This window comes from Trichosurus vulpecula, chromosome 1 (genome assembly GCF_011100635.1).
Source record: "Trichosurus vulpecula isolate mTriVul1 chromosome 1, mTriVul1.pri, whole genome shotgun sequence".
NCBI classification, from domain to species: domain Eukaryota; kingdom Metazoa; phylum Chordata; class Mammalia; order Diprotodontia; family Phalangeridae; genus Trichosurus; species Trichosurus vulpecula.
Genome location: NC_050573.1, coordinates 349,411,605 through 349,426,135, shown reverse-complemented (window position 1 = coordinate 349,426,135; position 14,531 = coordinate 349,411,605). Strand labels below are relative to the sequence as shown.

Below are 14,531 nucleotides of genomic sequence, written 5' to 3'. Positions count from 1 at the left end.
TCTGCTGTCTTGACTCTACCCCCATCTTCTATGTTTATGTCAAAAATATTTCCTGATATCCCAAAATAGAACCCTTCCATGTAACAAATCTTTTTTAAAAACCTAAGTAACGCCACTCAACACAATGCCTGAATCTGACAGCATATGCCACATATTGAACCCATAGTTCCCAGTTCTCTACCAAGCAAAAGAAAGTTTGTTTTATCATCTCTCTTTTGAGACCAAGACTCACATAATCTAAGTTCACCTGCTTTTTGGTGTTGTCTACGATATTAATATTCATTCAGTCAGTTAATCAGTGAGCATTTATTAAGTGTCTACTGTTTACCAGGCATTGTGCTAATCAATGAGGATTCAAAGACAAAAATGAAAATGGTGCCTTAAGGAACTTGCATTCCACTGTGAGGGTACAACACACATTGAGGAGTAGTGTCCAGCAAGAGAAACTTTGTTCTGTACATTGAAAATGCCCCACAAAAGGGAGATTCCTTTGGCACTTTACTATAGACTCAATTATTTAGCAGTCCTCGTCAGTGATAGAGTGGCAGGATAATGGGTAACATGCCCCCACTGGCTATGTCCATGTCCCTTGATGGATGACTAAATGAGATAAAGCATGGTATGGGCATCTGGGGCTGGCAAGACATAGGGAGCTGAAGGGAGAATTAGTTTATCTTCTAATCCAGGCAGCTCCACCCCAGGGAGGAGTGCATATCACAAATACTCTTCTCTTGGTTCTGCTTTTCTTTTTCACTCTGCATCAGTTCATATATATTTTGTTATGTTTCACTGAATTGCTCATATTTCTTATTCTTAAAAAATTTTCTCATTTTCTTTGATGCTGTCTTTATATTATGTTCATTTCCAGATAGATTGCTCCCTTCTCCCCTACTCTGTTTTCCATCCTTTGTAACAGGTATTAATAAAGAAAGTAAAAGAAACAGTTCAACAAAATTAACCAATATATGAACCATATCTGATGATATATATAATATTCCACAACCTGGACCACCGTATCTGTAGAGAGGAAGGGAGGTGAACTTACTCTAGCTCAGTCATTATAATTAAACAGTGTTTAGGGATTTTTGTTGTTATTTCCATTTACATTGTGGAGGTCATTTTGGATTTTATTTTCTTGGTTCTGTGTATTTTACTCTTCATTAATTCGTAGATCTTTTCCACGTTTTTGTAATTATTTCATATTCATCATTTCTTTACAATACTGTTCCATTTTCTGCACTACAGTTTGCTCAGCTATTACCTAGACAATGGACCATCTACTTTGTTTCCAGGGTATTTTGTTGTTTTGCTACCTCAAAGTGATGCCACCTTTGTCTCAGAAGGCTCTCTTCCATGTAATGGAGATATTCCCTAAGAAAAGAGCATTCCCTTCTATTATTTGTGTCAGTTCAAAAATGTTGGCCTCACCACTACCCAGCAAGGAATCCCCAGCTAGCCCCACTCTGCATTTCAGTGAACCATTATTGGATGACCTTTCTCCTGGTGGCCCTTTTATGTTAGATATGATTTATAAAGGGAAAAAAAGTGAAATCTAATGTTCTTTCCACTGCAGTATGCTGGCAAGGCATTTTCTTCCTACCTGCCTAAACTGGAAACTGTTTGAGATACACTGAAAATGCCCCACAAATGGGAGCTGCCGTTGGCATTTTACTAAAGACTCAACTATTAGGCAGGTAGCCTTAGAAGAAAATGACAAAAAATAACTCCCCATATTTAAGGGAACCCTGCACCAATTTTTCCATTTAAGCAATTGAGTTTGTTAGGAGCATATGAGGGGGATGGCAGATTTGGGGAGAGGTTAAAAAGATGAGGGTTTTTTGGTAGGCTTTTTAGACAGGATCCTACTGCCTAATTTTAAACCTTTTTAACTTGACAGTCTCATGTGTCTATTATTCTTGTTTTATTTTAAATCTTCCCTTAATTTCTTTTTTTTAGTAAAGCTTTTTGTCACTGTCCTTGTCTCAGTTGAATTAAAGCAAAGAACATTTGTCAATTCCTGGCCCAGAGATTGAGAAAGAATGTTGTGTTTTTCCTCAAGGATCAGGTTCAGTAGAAACCCTTTCAGAAAAGGGCTGGGGAATTTAACATTGGAAGTTGTTTTACAGTGGCCCCCCCCAGAGGCATTTTATCATAAAAAAATTTTTAAAAATAAATTTTAATTGACATCTTTTATTTTTACTTTACCTAGATTTCTCCTTATAAGTCTCCTTCCCCCTTCCTAGAGAACTATTCCCTATGACAAAACTTTTAAAAATAAAATAGAGGAAGAAGAGAAAAAAAATTATTAAACTGATTGACACATTGGAAAAATTTGACATTATATGCAATGTCCCACCTCTGTGGACCCCAACTTTTGAAAAAGAAGAGGGGAGGTAGTTTCACATATCTTTTCTTTAGGGCCAGGCTAGTTCTTGATAACTTTATAACAAATTTTTCTTCCCTTGTAGTTGCTATTCTTTCCCTTTGAAATTGTTGTAGCCTTTGCATATATTGTTTTCTTAGCTCTGCTTACTTCATTTTGCATCAGTTCATGTAAGTCTTCATCATGTTTTCTGTAGTATAGTAATATACTGCTGCATGCATATACCATAATTTGTTTAGACTTCTCCAATTGATGGTCCTCTACTTTATTTTCATTTCTTTCCTCCCACAAAAAAAATGTTGCTATAAGTATTTTGGTTTATGTGGAGCTTTTCTTCTTATCAGTGACCTTCTTGCTTCATGTTGCTTGACAGTAGAATCCTTGGGTCAAAGGGTATGGACATTTTTGTCATTTATTATTATTAGACACTTATTAATCACTAGTTATTCCAAATTGCTTTCTGGAATGGTTGATAGCTCCACCAATAATGCATTCGTGTGCCTGTCTTTCTACAACCTCTCCAACATTGATTATTCAGAATTTTTGTCATCTTTCCCAAGTTTGGTAGAGATCATTTTGATTTTCTCCTCTTTTTAGAGATTTGGAACATTCTTACATATTGTTGTTAATAGCTTGCAATTCCTTTGAGAACTGTTTGTTATTATCCTTGACCACATATGTACTGGTAATGGCTTTGGGGCTTATATCGTCATATTTTATTGTATTTTAAAATTGATCTGGTGTCAGTTCAGACATATTGATAAAGCAGAAGAATTTAACTTCAGCTAGCTTGAGTTAGATCCATATCTTTAACTTTAAACAAATCTGAACCATGTTGCTAACTACATTCAATGCCCTGCTTAGTTGAGAAGTATGTAAAAATAGAAATTGAAAAGATAAAAGTCAATTATCCAGTCTCACCAGTCACCACATACATTCTGAAAGGAAGAGATTGCTCATATTTAAATTCATATTCTTTGAAAGTCAACGAAACAAACCACTGGAAAATAGTCAATGTTTAAAACTAAAAATAAATAAATAAATTAATAAAAAAAAAGAAAAGAAAATAGTTAATGTTCATGAACTGATATCACTTCACTTTTTTTGTGAGGGGGATTTTCATGGTAAATTTACTCTTTCGTTTTGCTTTCCTTAACTTTAGGAGGCTTGTTTGAATATGTTACTGGAGCCAATTTTTCTGGAGAGGTGATGGAATGGTATGGATATGCCCTTGCAAGCTGGTCCCCCGGAGGCATTTCATTTGCACTCTTTACAACCTGTATTTTAACTGTCAGAGCAAAACAACATCACAAGTGATATTTTTTTAATCTTAATAACTCTATATGCTTATTTTCTCCACTCTTAATTACGAAAGCTGGGGCAGCAGTCATGATTTTTCAGGCAAGGCTACTGTAAAAACAAACTTGATATGAAAAAATAAGCAGAGAAACTGCATTATGCTTAAAGGTGCCATAGCTTATACATCAATGTCAGTATTTAACATATATGCACAAAACAGTATAGCATCTAAATATTTAAAGGAAAAGTTAATCCAGGGAGAAATAGACAGTAAATCTATAATAGTAAGAGACCTCTATGTATCCCTTTCATACCTAGACAAATCTAACAAAAACATAAACAAGAAGACCCTGACTAGAACTTCAAAACACATTGAGATGAGAGATCTTTGATGATTACTGAATGGAAACAACAAGTCATTTGCATACCTTTCAGCTGTGCCTGTCACTTTTGCAAAACTTGACCATATATTGCAGTACAAAAACCTCACAAATAAATGCAGAAACACATACTAAATGCTTCCTTAAAGTGAACACAATAAGATAAAAATTATATTAAAGGGCCTTTGCAGAGAGAAAAAAATAATTGGAGACTAATTCAATCCTAAACAATTGATAAGTCAATGAACAAAACATAGAAACAGTAGAAAATTTCATCCAAAAAAATGGCACCAATCAAAAACAGCGAAATTTATAGGATTCAGCTAAAGCAATCCTTAGGGCAAATAAGTCTCTAAATATTTTCATCAACAAAAGAAAGATTAATTAATTGGGCATGCAGCTACAAAACTAGGAAAACAACAAATCAAACCCCTTGATTTAATAAATAAATAATAAATAAATACATTTAATAATAAATAAATAATAAATAAAAATTCTGAAAATCAAAGAAGCAGTTAACAGAATTGAAAGCAAAAAATAAACAGAAACCTTTTAATTGATAGATAAAACTAGGTGCTAGCTTTAAAAAACTAATAAAATAGATGAACAGTTAATTTGACTTAAAAAGAACTAGAAGAGCAAACTGTTCTCATCAAAAATGAAAAAGGAAGATCCACAATAGATGAAATAAAGATGACTGTCAGAAACTATTTTGTCCTCTCATATGCCAGCATAACTGATAATGTAGATGAAATGAATGAATACTAACAAAAATATAACATGCTAGCTTACCAGAAGGAAAAAAAAATAGCCCAGTATCAGAAAAAGAAATTAGCAATATCAACAATTTGAAAGTTGTACTCGTGACCAATGAAGAATTAGAAGAAATTGTTAGGAGCTGTTTTGCATAGTTACATAACCATAAAACTATCTAAATGAAGTGTATTAACATAAATATAATAAATATATAAATAATATCTATCAACAAATATAAATGTATTAATATAAATTGCCCAGATTAGTGTAACAAGACAGGAAATAGAGGACTTGCTAGCCCAATCTTAGAAAAAGAAATTGAATAGTTCATAAATGAACTCAAAGAAAGAAACCCAATGACCAGATCGATTTATAAGTGAATTTTAACAAACATTTAAAGAATGATTAATTCTGGTACATAGAAACAACTTGAAAAAATAAGAAAAGGGAGGCTCCTACCAAATTCTTTCTATGATATAAATGTGGCCTTGATACCAAATGAAGAAGTGTTAAAACAGAGAAAGAAAAACATAGACCAGTACCTTTAATGAATATTGATGCATAAATTTTAAATAAAATATTTAAGCCAGGAGACCACAGCAGCACATCTCAAAGATTATACACTGTTACCTGGCCAAGCTTATATCAAGAATGCAGCACTAGTTCAGTATTAGTTAAACATAATTGGCCATATTCATAACAAGAACAATAAAAATGTGATTTTATCAATAGATTCAGAAACAGCTTTTAACAAGATACAAAATTAATTCCATTAAAAAAACTCTCAAAAGCATAGGAATATACAGATCTTTCTTTAATATAAGTAGTATCTGTCAAAAACCAAAAGCGAACATTATCTCTAATAGGGATAAGCTAGTGCCTTCTATTAAAATCAAGAGATGAAGCAGGTGTGTCCATTATCACCATTATCATTCAAAACAGTGCTAGAAATTCTGGCCATAGCAGCAAGACAAGAAAAAGAAGTTAAGGAAGTATGCATAGGCAAAGAGAAAATAAAATTATGATTTTTGCAGATGATTTGATGGTTTGCTTAGAAAACTAGAGTCAACTTTTTAAAAAGGTTAATTGAAACAATTAACTTCAGCAGAGTTGCAGGATATAAAATAAACCCGCATAAATTATCAACATAGTATATTACCAACAGTCACAAACGTCACCACAATTCCAGAGAAATCAAGATGAAACATATTACCCACCTCCTAACAGAGGTGGTTGACCTAGAATACATATATATTTGGACACAGCCAGTGAAGGAATTTGCTTTCTTGATTATACATGTTTGTTCATTTTTCTTACTTTTTCAGTTGGGGAGGGGAAGGGAGGAACTGAGAAGGAAATAATACAGACTTGAAATTTTTGAAAACTTAATTTTAAAAAATGTCTTTGATGACCCTCTTTTTTTTTCAAACCTGTCACTAGCTTCCTCTTTCACCTCCCCACTCTCATTGACAAAAAGGGGGAAGGGGAACCTTTGTAGTGAAAATGTATAGTCAACAAAAGAAATTCCTACATTGCCCATAAGCCTGAAAATGTATGTCTTACTCTGCACCTTGAGTCTATCACCTCTCTGTCAGGAAGTGGGTGGCATACAGGAATTGTGGTTGGTCTATGACTCTTTCCATTCCTTGTTTGGTCATGAACTTTTCCCTTACCCTTGCTTCTCTAATTTAGTCGTGATGTGACCTTTTGTACCTAAGTTACATCCGTTTGGAGATTATTATGACACACAGTGTGAGATTGGCCTGTATCTGATTTCTTCCAAACTGCTTTCCAATTTCCCAGTAGTTTGTGTCAGATTGTGAGCTCTTCCCCCAGTAGCTGAGGTCTTTGGGTTTATCTAACACCATGCTACTATGTTCCCTTACATCCATGTGTTGTTTTTCTAATATGTTCCATTGATCAACTTCTCTCTTTTTTAACCCGAACTATCATTTTAACCTTCACAGAAGGTTTCAGATCTGGTGTATATATATAGACCTCTCCTTTCCACTTTACAAAAATGTATTTGTTACTGGATGTTGTAGAAAGATAATGGACTTGATCTAAAGAAAAACTTCCTAACAATTTATGCTTTCCCAAAAGGGAATGGGCATATTTGGGAGTGAATAATTTTTTTTCTCATTGGACATCTGTAGGCAAAGGCTCGATGACCACTTTTATGAACTGAACTAGATTGCCTCGGAGATTTCTTTCAACTGTGAAATCCTGATTCTGTGTCATTCTGTTTTGTTGTTGTTGTCCTTTGTTTTTGTGTATTATCCCTACCTTTCTATAATCAACTTCCTACATCCTACTTGTTTAAGAGATGGTAAAGCAACCCTCTTTTCTCTCATTAGCTACAGGACAGTAACCGTCATATCTCTCAGGTCTTTCTGTATTAAGTACTGGTCACCTTTCAGTATCCAAGGTAAAAATCTGCTCAGAAATGCAAATAAATGGTCCTAAATGTGCTTATGGAGTGAAGAAGTCAAAACTGAGAATCTTTGATCTATTTAAGTAGGGCTGTTAGTGTACTAGCTCTTCCAGCATCCAAATGTTATTAACTTTATTTCACTGAGGCTAAACTTACATCCTGTTTTGAAATATTTCAGATGCTCACTTAACCTAAAAGCAGCAACATATTGTTGAGTCACTTTCAGTTTTTGGCACATAGTCATTGCTAATTTTTTTTCTTGCTGTACTTATCCCAGAATGCTTTAGAGACATCCTGGCATAGTGGATTAGGAGTGGGGCTTGGAGGTAAGAGGACCTGGGTTCAAGTCCTCCTTTGACACTTACTGGTTGTGTGACCCTGGGAATATTATTTAGCTTCTCAGTGTTCTAAGCTACAGGTGTCAAATAAGAGGGCCACATGAGGCCCACGCTCTTCCGAGTGCCACCCAAACCAGATTAAAATGTAATTGAGAAATGCTTAACAAAATAGATAAACATATAATGAAATATAGATACTACATTTTAAAACTAAGTCATTGTGTGGCTGCCAGGATCCTTATATACAGATTAGAGGCCCTGTTTCTATTTGACACCACTGCTCTGGCTATCGGTTTTGTTACCTGTGGATGTGCATTTGGGGATGGAGTCTCCTCACCTTGAAGTTCCTCCCCATAGCAATGAAATTGCGGATGTAGTCCCAATTTCTTCTTATAGTCTTAGAGTTGCTTAGGACACTAAAATCCCAGGACAAGTCACTTAACTTCACAATACCCCAGGCAACTCTCAAATACTTTGACTTGAAGAATATTTGCTGGTGTTTTTTGATAGATAGGGAGTTTCTTCAAGGGGAGCGCCCTACACCAGAGGTGCCAAGCTCACAGCAGGCTGCAGAACTTTCCAGTGGGCCCAAGCCAAATTCTTGGGAAATGTTTAACAAAATAAATAAAAATGCAAGACAACATAAATATCATTCATTTGGTCGCAATATGTGCTGCAGGGGTCCATTTCTATTTGAGTTTGAGACCATTGCCCTTCACTAATGAAATCACAGATCTGGACCAAAACATGGAAACAAACAAAAAATTATCACCTTGCCAGTTATTTGTTGGATTTTTGTACTCCAGCCCAGCTTTCCAACAGTTGTGCACTTTTTTTTTTCAGATCTGTGGTGTAGGTCCTATCTTCCCACTGTGTTGATCAATAAGAATCAATCCACAAGCATTTACTAACTGCTTATTAAGTGCCTGCCAGACGCTGTGCTAAGTGCCGGTGATGAAAATAGAGATTGAGACAGGATCAACAACCTTTCTGCAATCAAAATAAATGAAACTGGTTATTTCTTTTGAATAGCAACAGATATTTGATAGCCCATTTCATAAACAAAATTGTTGTAGGCATTCTACTGCCATCCTAGGCATTAGCTTAGTAGAAAGATCTATTTCAGCCATTTCTTTGCTCTGCTGTCATGACAACAAAAAATATCACCCATTGCTTTTATTTTTGAAGTACCTGGTTAAAGATTTTTAGACAGGATTGTTTCTTTTCCTTTAAAAAAAAAGTTAATTTTTTTCTTCTTTTTTTAAGGTGGTACCTGGAGAAATTTGAAGACTATCCAAAGTTAAGGAAAATCATAATTCCATTTTTATATTAAGCATATCATCAATGCAATTTTCTTTATATCTTCAACTTCAAGGATTTGGATAATTTTCTCTGGGAAAAAATATATTACTATCTTTATTTTTCTCGAGTAATATTTCAAAGAATCTTCTAAGAAATTTTCCTGAGTAAATTTACAGAAGTTTGAACAACAATCCAGACAAAATAGCAACACGTTCCTAGGGCCAAATACAAAGGCTGCAATTTCAGGCTGTCTGAGGTCTAATTATTTCTGAGGATGCTGGTTTGCAAAGCTTCATATTGCAGCTTCACTTTGTGAGCTCTTCAAGAGATGGCACTGATTTTTTCCTTTCTTGTATAACCAGTGCTTAGAGATTAGAGTTAGCTGTGCTAATAGCTCCTGGCACATAAATGTTTACTAACTATGCCTGTGGCTTGGTATTCATAGAGGAAATGGTACCAGATAAAACATTTTTCCTTTCTGGGTTTTTTTTTTATTTGCATACCAGATCTCAAACTATTCCACAAAAGAGTGATTTTCAAAACACTTTGGTACTGGTTTAAAAAAAATAGATCAAACATTGGAACGAATTAGGTACACAACATACAAAGCAAACGAGCCCAGTAAATAGTATTTAATAAATCTTTTCGTCCCTTCTTGAACTTGTTAACAGCTTCCCTCTTCCACCCTCTCAGCTGAGAACCTTGCCTCATATTTTATTTAAAAAACAATTGAGACAATTTGCCAAGAGCTCCTTTTTCTCTTCTCCTCATCTCAAATTACTCAGATACTTTTACCTTTGTCTCAAATAAAGAGATGGCCCTTCTCTTTGCCCAGACAAACCAAGTCACATGCACAAATGATCCCATTCCATCCCGTCTCATCCAGCAGATTGCCACCTCTATCATCTTCATTCTCTTACTCAATTTCATTGTCTCCTTGTCTACTGTTTGCTTTCCTGCTGCTTACAAAGATATCCATGTCTGCTTCATCCTCAAAATAAAAACCCCAAAACAACCCTCATTTGCTCCATCCATCCCCATCTAGTTGTTGTCCTTTATCCTTCTTTTTTTGCATGGCCATGCCCTTTGAGAAGGCCCCTGTAAGCAGAGAGTTACCTCCAAGTCCTCTCCTGCCACTATCTTCTTAGCCATCCGCATTCTGGCTTCTGCCCTCAACATTCAGTTGAAACTGCTCCCTCCAAAGTTACTAGTGCTCTCTTAATTGCCAAATCTTTCCTTTTCTCAGTTCTCATCCCTTCTAACCTCTCTGCAGCCTTTGACAATGTCACTCTTCTCAATGCTCTCTTCTCTTTATTCTATCCCAACATTGCTGTCTTCTGGTTCTCCTACTTGTCCAACCACTCCAGTTTCCTTTGTACTAGGTAATACCTGCTAACTGTGATTGTCCCTAATGTTGTCCTGAGCCCTCTTCCCTTCTTCTGTACTATTTCACTTGGTGATTTCCTCATCTCCCATAGATTAAATTACCATCTCTACATTGATGATTATATTTGTCCAATCCTCATCTCTCTCCTGACCTCTAGTCTTGCATCTCCAACTATCTATTAGACATCTTCAGCCAGATGTCCCATAGGCTTCTTAAATTCAGCATGTCCAAAAGTGAACTTGTTATCTTTTCTTAAAACCCTCCCTTCCTAACTTTCCTATTACTAGGGAGAGTACCACCTTCTTCCCAGTTACTAAGGCTCACAACCCAGGTTTCATCCTCAATTCCTCATTGTCCCTCACACTCATCTCCAATAAGTTGCCAGGTCCTCTTTTTTTCTACCTTTGTGACATCTCTTGTAGATGTATCCCTTCCCTCTTCTGACACTGCCACCGCTCTGGTCCCCGCTCTCATCACTTCAATCCTAGACTATTTCTAGTTGGTCTCCCTGCCTCCAAGTCTCTCTCCACTCCACTCCATCTTCCACTCAGCTGTCAAAATGGTCTTCCTTAAGCACAGGTCTGACCATGCCACCCCTCTATTCTGTCAAGTTTAGTGGCTCCCCATTACCTCTATGATCAAATAAAAAACCCTGTGTTTTGCTTTTAAAGTTTTTCATAACCTGACCCCTTCTTACGTTTCCAGTCTGGCTGAACAGGTTGTGGTGTATGATTGTGATGGAATACTATTGTGCCATAAGAAATAATGAGCAGGATAATTTCAGAAAAACCTGGGAATGCTTATATGAACTGATGCAGAGTAAAGTGAACAGAACCAGGAGATCATTGTATATAGTAACAGTAATATTGTATGAAGATCAACTGTGAATGACTTACCTGTTCTTTTTTTAATTTTATCATTTTTGTTTAATATTTTGGTTTTCAACACTGATTTCCACAAGATTTTGAGTTACGAATTTTCTCCCCATTTCTACCCTTCCCCCCCAAGATAGCATATATTCTGATTGCCTCATTTCCCAGTCAGCCCTCCCTTCTGTCACCCCATTCCCCACCCCATGCTCTTTCCCCTTACTTTCTTGTAGGGCAGGATAGATTTCTATGCCTCATTCCCTATATATCTTGTTTCCCAGCTGCATGCAAAAACAACTTTTTTTTGAGCATCAGCTTTTAAAACTTTGAGTTCCAAATTCTCTCCCCTCTTCCCTTCCCACCCACACTCCCTAGGAAGGCAGACAATTCAACATAGGTCACACATGTATCATTATGTAAAACTCACGTTGTAAAAGGCTAACTATATTTACTTCCATCTTATCCTGTCCCCGTTTATTCAGTTTTCTCCCTTGACCCTGTCCCTTTTCAAAAGTGTTTGCTTTCAATTACCTCCTTCCCCTATCTGCCCTCCCTTCTATCATCCCCCCTTCTTTTATCCACTTCCCCTTACTTTCCCGTGGAGTAAGATACCCAACTGAGTGTGTATGTTATTCCCTCCTCAAGTCAAATCTGATGAGAGCAAGGATTCACTCATTCCCCCTCACCTGCCCCCTCTTCTCTTCCTACAGAAATGCTTTTTCTTGCCACTTTTATGTGAGATAATTTACCCCATTCTATCTCTCCCTTTCTTTGTCTCTCAATATGTTCCTCTCCCACCCCTTAATTTGATTTTATTTTTTTAAATATCATCCCTTCATATTCAACTCACCCTGTGACTTCTGTGTATGTATGTACATATATATATACATATATATGTATGTATATGTATATATACACACACACACATATCTATGTATATGTATATGTGTGTGTATATATATATGTATATTCCCTTCAGCTACCCTAATACTGAGATACTGAGGTCTCATGAATTACATACATCATCTTTCCATGTAGGAATGTAAACAAAACAGTTCAACTTTAGTAAGTCCCTTATAATTTCTCTTTCTTGTTTACCTTTTCATGCTTCTCTTGATTCTTGTGGTTGAAAGTCAAATTTTCTATTCAGCTCTGGTCTTTTAACTGAGAAAGCTTCAAAGTTCTCTGTTTTATTGAAAGTTCATATTTTGCCTTGGAGCATGATATTCAGTTTTGCTGGGTAGGTGATTCTTGGTTTTAATCCTAGCTCCATTGACCTCCAGAATATCATATTCCAAGCCCTTCGATCCCTTAATGTAGAAGCTGCTAGATCTTAGGTTATCCTGATTGTGTTTCCACAATACTCAAATTGTTTCTTTCTGGCTGTTTGCAGTATTTTCTCCTTGACCTGGAAACTCTGGAATTTGGCGACAATATTCCTAGGAGTTTTCTTTTTGGAATCTTTCAGTAGGTGATCGGTGGATTCTTTCATTTTTATTTTACCCTCTGGCTCTAGAATATCAGGGTAGTTCTCCTTGGTAATTTCGTGAAAGATGATGTCTAGGCTCTTTTTTGATCATGGCTTTCAGGTAGTCCAATAATTTTTAAATTATCTCTCCTGGATCTATTTTCCAGGTCAATGGTTTTTCCAATGAGATATTTCATATCGTCTTCCATTTTTTCATTCCTTTGGTTCTGTTTTATAATATCTTGATTTCTCATAAAGTCACTAGCTTCCACTTGCTACAGTCTGATTTTTAAGGTAGTATTTTCTTCAGTGGTCTTTTGGACCTTCTTTTCCGTTTGGCTAATTCTGCCTTTCAAGGCATTCTTCTTGTCATTGGCTTTTTGGAGCTTTTTTGCCACTTGAGTTACTCTATTTTTTGAGATGTTATTTTCTTCAGTTTTGGGGGGGTCTCCTTTAGCAAGTCATTGACTTGTTTTTCATGGTTTTCTTGCATCACTCTCATTTCTCTTCCCAATTTTTCCTCTACTTCTCTTACTTACTTTTCCAAATCCTTTTTGAGCTCTTCCATGGCCTGAGACCAGTTCATGTTTTTCTTGTAGGCTTTTGATGTAGACTCTTTGACTTCGTTGACTTCTGGCTGTATGTTTTGAACTTCTTTGTCATCAAAAAAAGATTCCAAAGTCTGAGTCTGAATATGAGAGCATTTTTGCTCCCTGTTCATGTTCCCAGCCAACTACTTGACCCTTGAGCTTTTTGTCAGGGTATGGCTGCTTGCAGAGTAGAGAGTACTTTGTCCCAAGCTTTAGGGTCTAAGGGCTGCTGTTTTCAGAGCTACTTCTACTCCATGCTCACCTGCACTCCTCCTTCCCCAAGAACTGCCAACCAGGACCACAGTCCAGATCCAAGCAGCGTACAGCAAGAGAAAGCACTCCTTGCACTCCCACTCTGATCCGTTGCTAGATTCCTCCCACTGTGTGAGCCAGGGACTTGGGAAGCAGCTGATGCTCAAGCTCTGGAAGCAGCCTCAGGAGGTTCCTGCTGTTGCCATGCCACCACTGCACCACCTCCAACACCCGCAGGGCTGGGGCTGGACTTCTGTCTAACCCTATCTAGCAGTCTTCCCACTAACCTGCTTTGTGGTCTTTTGGCGTTTGTGGGTTGGGAAGTCTGGTAACTGCCACAGCTCGATGATTCATGGCCCTAGGGCCTGCTCTGGCCACTCTCGGTCTGGTCTGGTCCTGGCCGGGGCCCATGGCTGGGTTGCGCTCTGCTCCCAACACCATGTGATAGACCCTTCCCAGTGACTATCCAGGCTCTCCTGGGCTTTAGACCTGTTTCTGTCTGCTATTTGGTGGGTTCCGCAGCTCTAGAATTTGTTCAGAGCCATTTTTACAGGTATTTGGAAGGATTTGGGGGAGAACTTAAGCAAGTCCCTGCTTTCCAGCCACCATCTTGGCTCTGCCCCCTGACTTACCTATTCTGATCAATACAGTGATCCAATACAATTCAAAGGACTTAGGATGAAAAATACTACCCATCTCCAGAAAAAGAATAGATGGAGTCTGAATGCAGATCAAAGCATACTTTGTAAAAACTTTTCTGTTGGTTTTTTTTTGCAACATGGATAATACGAAAATGATTTCACATGTATAATTAATATCAGATTGCCTGCCTTCTCAAGGAGGGGTGCTTGGAGGCACGGAGAGAATTTAAAACTCAAAAAAAATTTTAATGCTAATTTTTTACATGCAATTGAGAAATATTTAATGAAATAAATAAAATGCATTGGGAGAGGGGGAAAGAAAGAACATACCCTTTGACCTAACTATATCTCTGCTAGGCCTGCACCTGAAAGAGATCAAAGGAAGAGGAAAAGGACTTAAGTACACAAAAATATTTATATTGTGCTCTTTTT

General features: G+C 36.8%; 1 protein-coding gene across 1 annotated transcript in view; it reads left to right on the top strand.

Annotated features, from left to right (window-relative positions):
• SRD5A1 (steroid 5 alpha-reductase 1) overlaps positions 1-10,136 on the top strand; it is a 48,177-nt gene extending 38,041 nt beyond the window's left edge. Inside the window, exons 4-5 of the mRNA XM_036744468.1 lie at positions 3,546-3,696; positions 8,857-10,136. Of these exons, the coding sequence (XP_036600363.1) occupies positions 3,546-3,696; positions 8,857-8,923 (218 nt within the window). The 3' untranslated portion in view covers positions 8,924-10,136. The remainder of the gene's footprint in view (positions 1-3,545; positions 3,697-8,856) is intronic.
• The last annotated feature ends 4,395 nt before the right edge of the window (positions 10,137-14,531 follow it).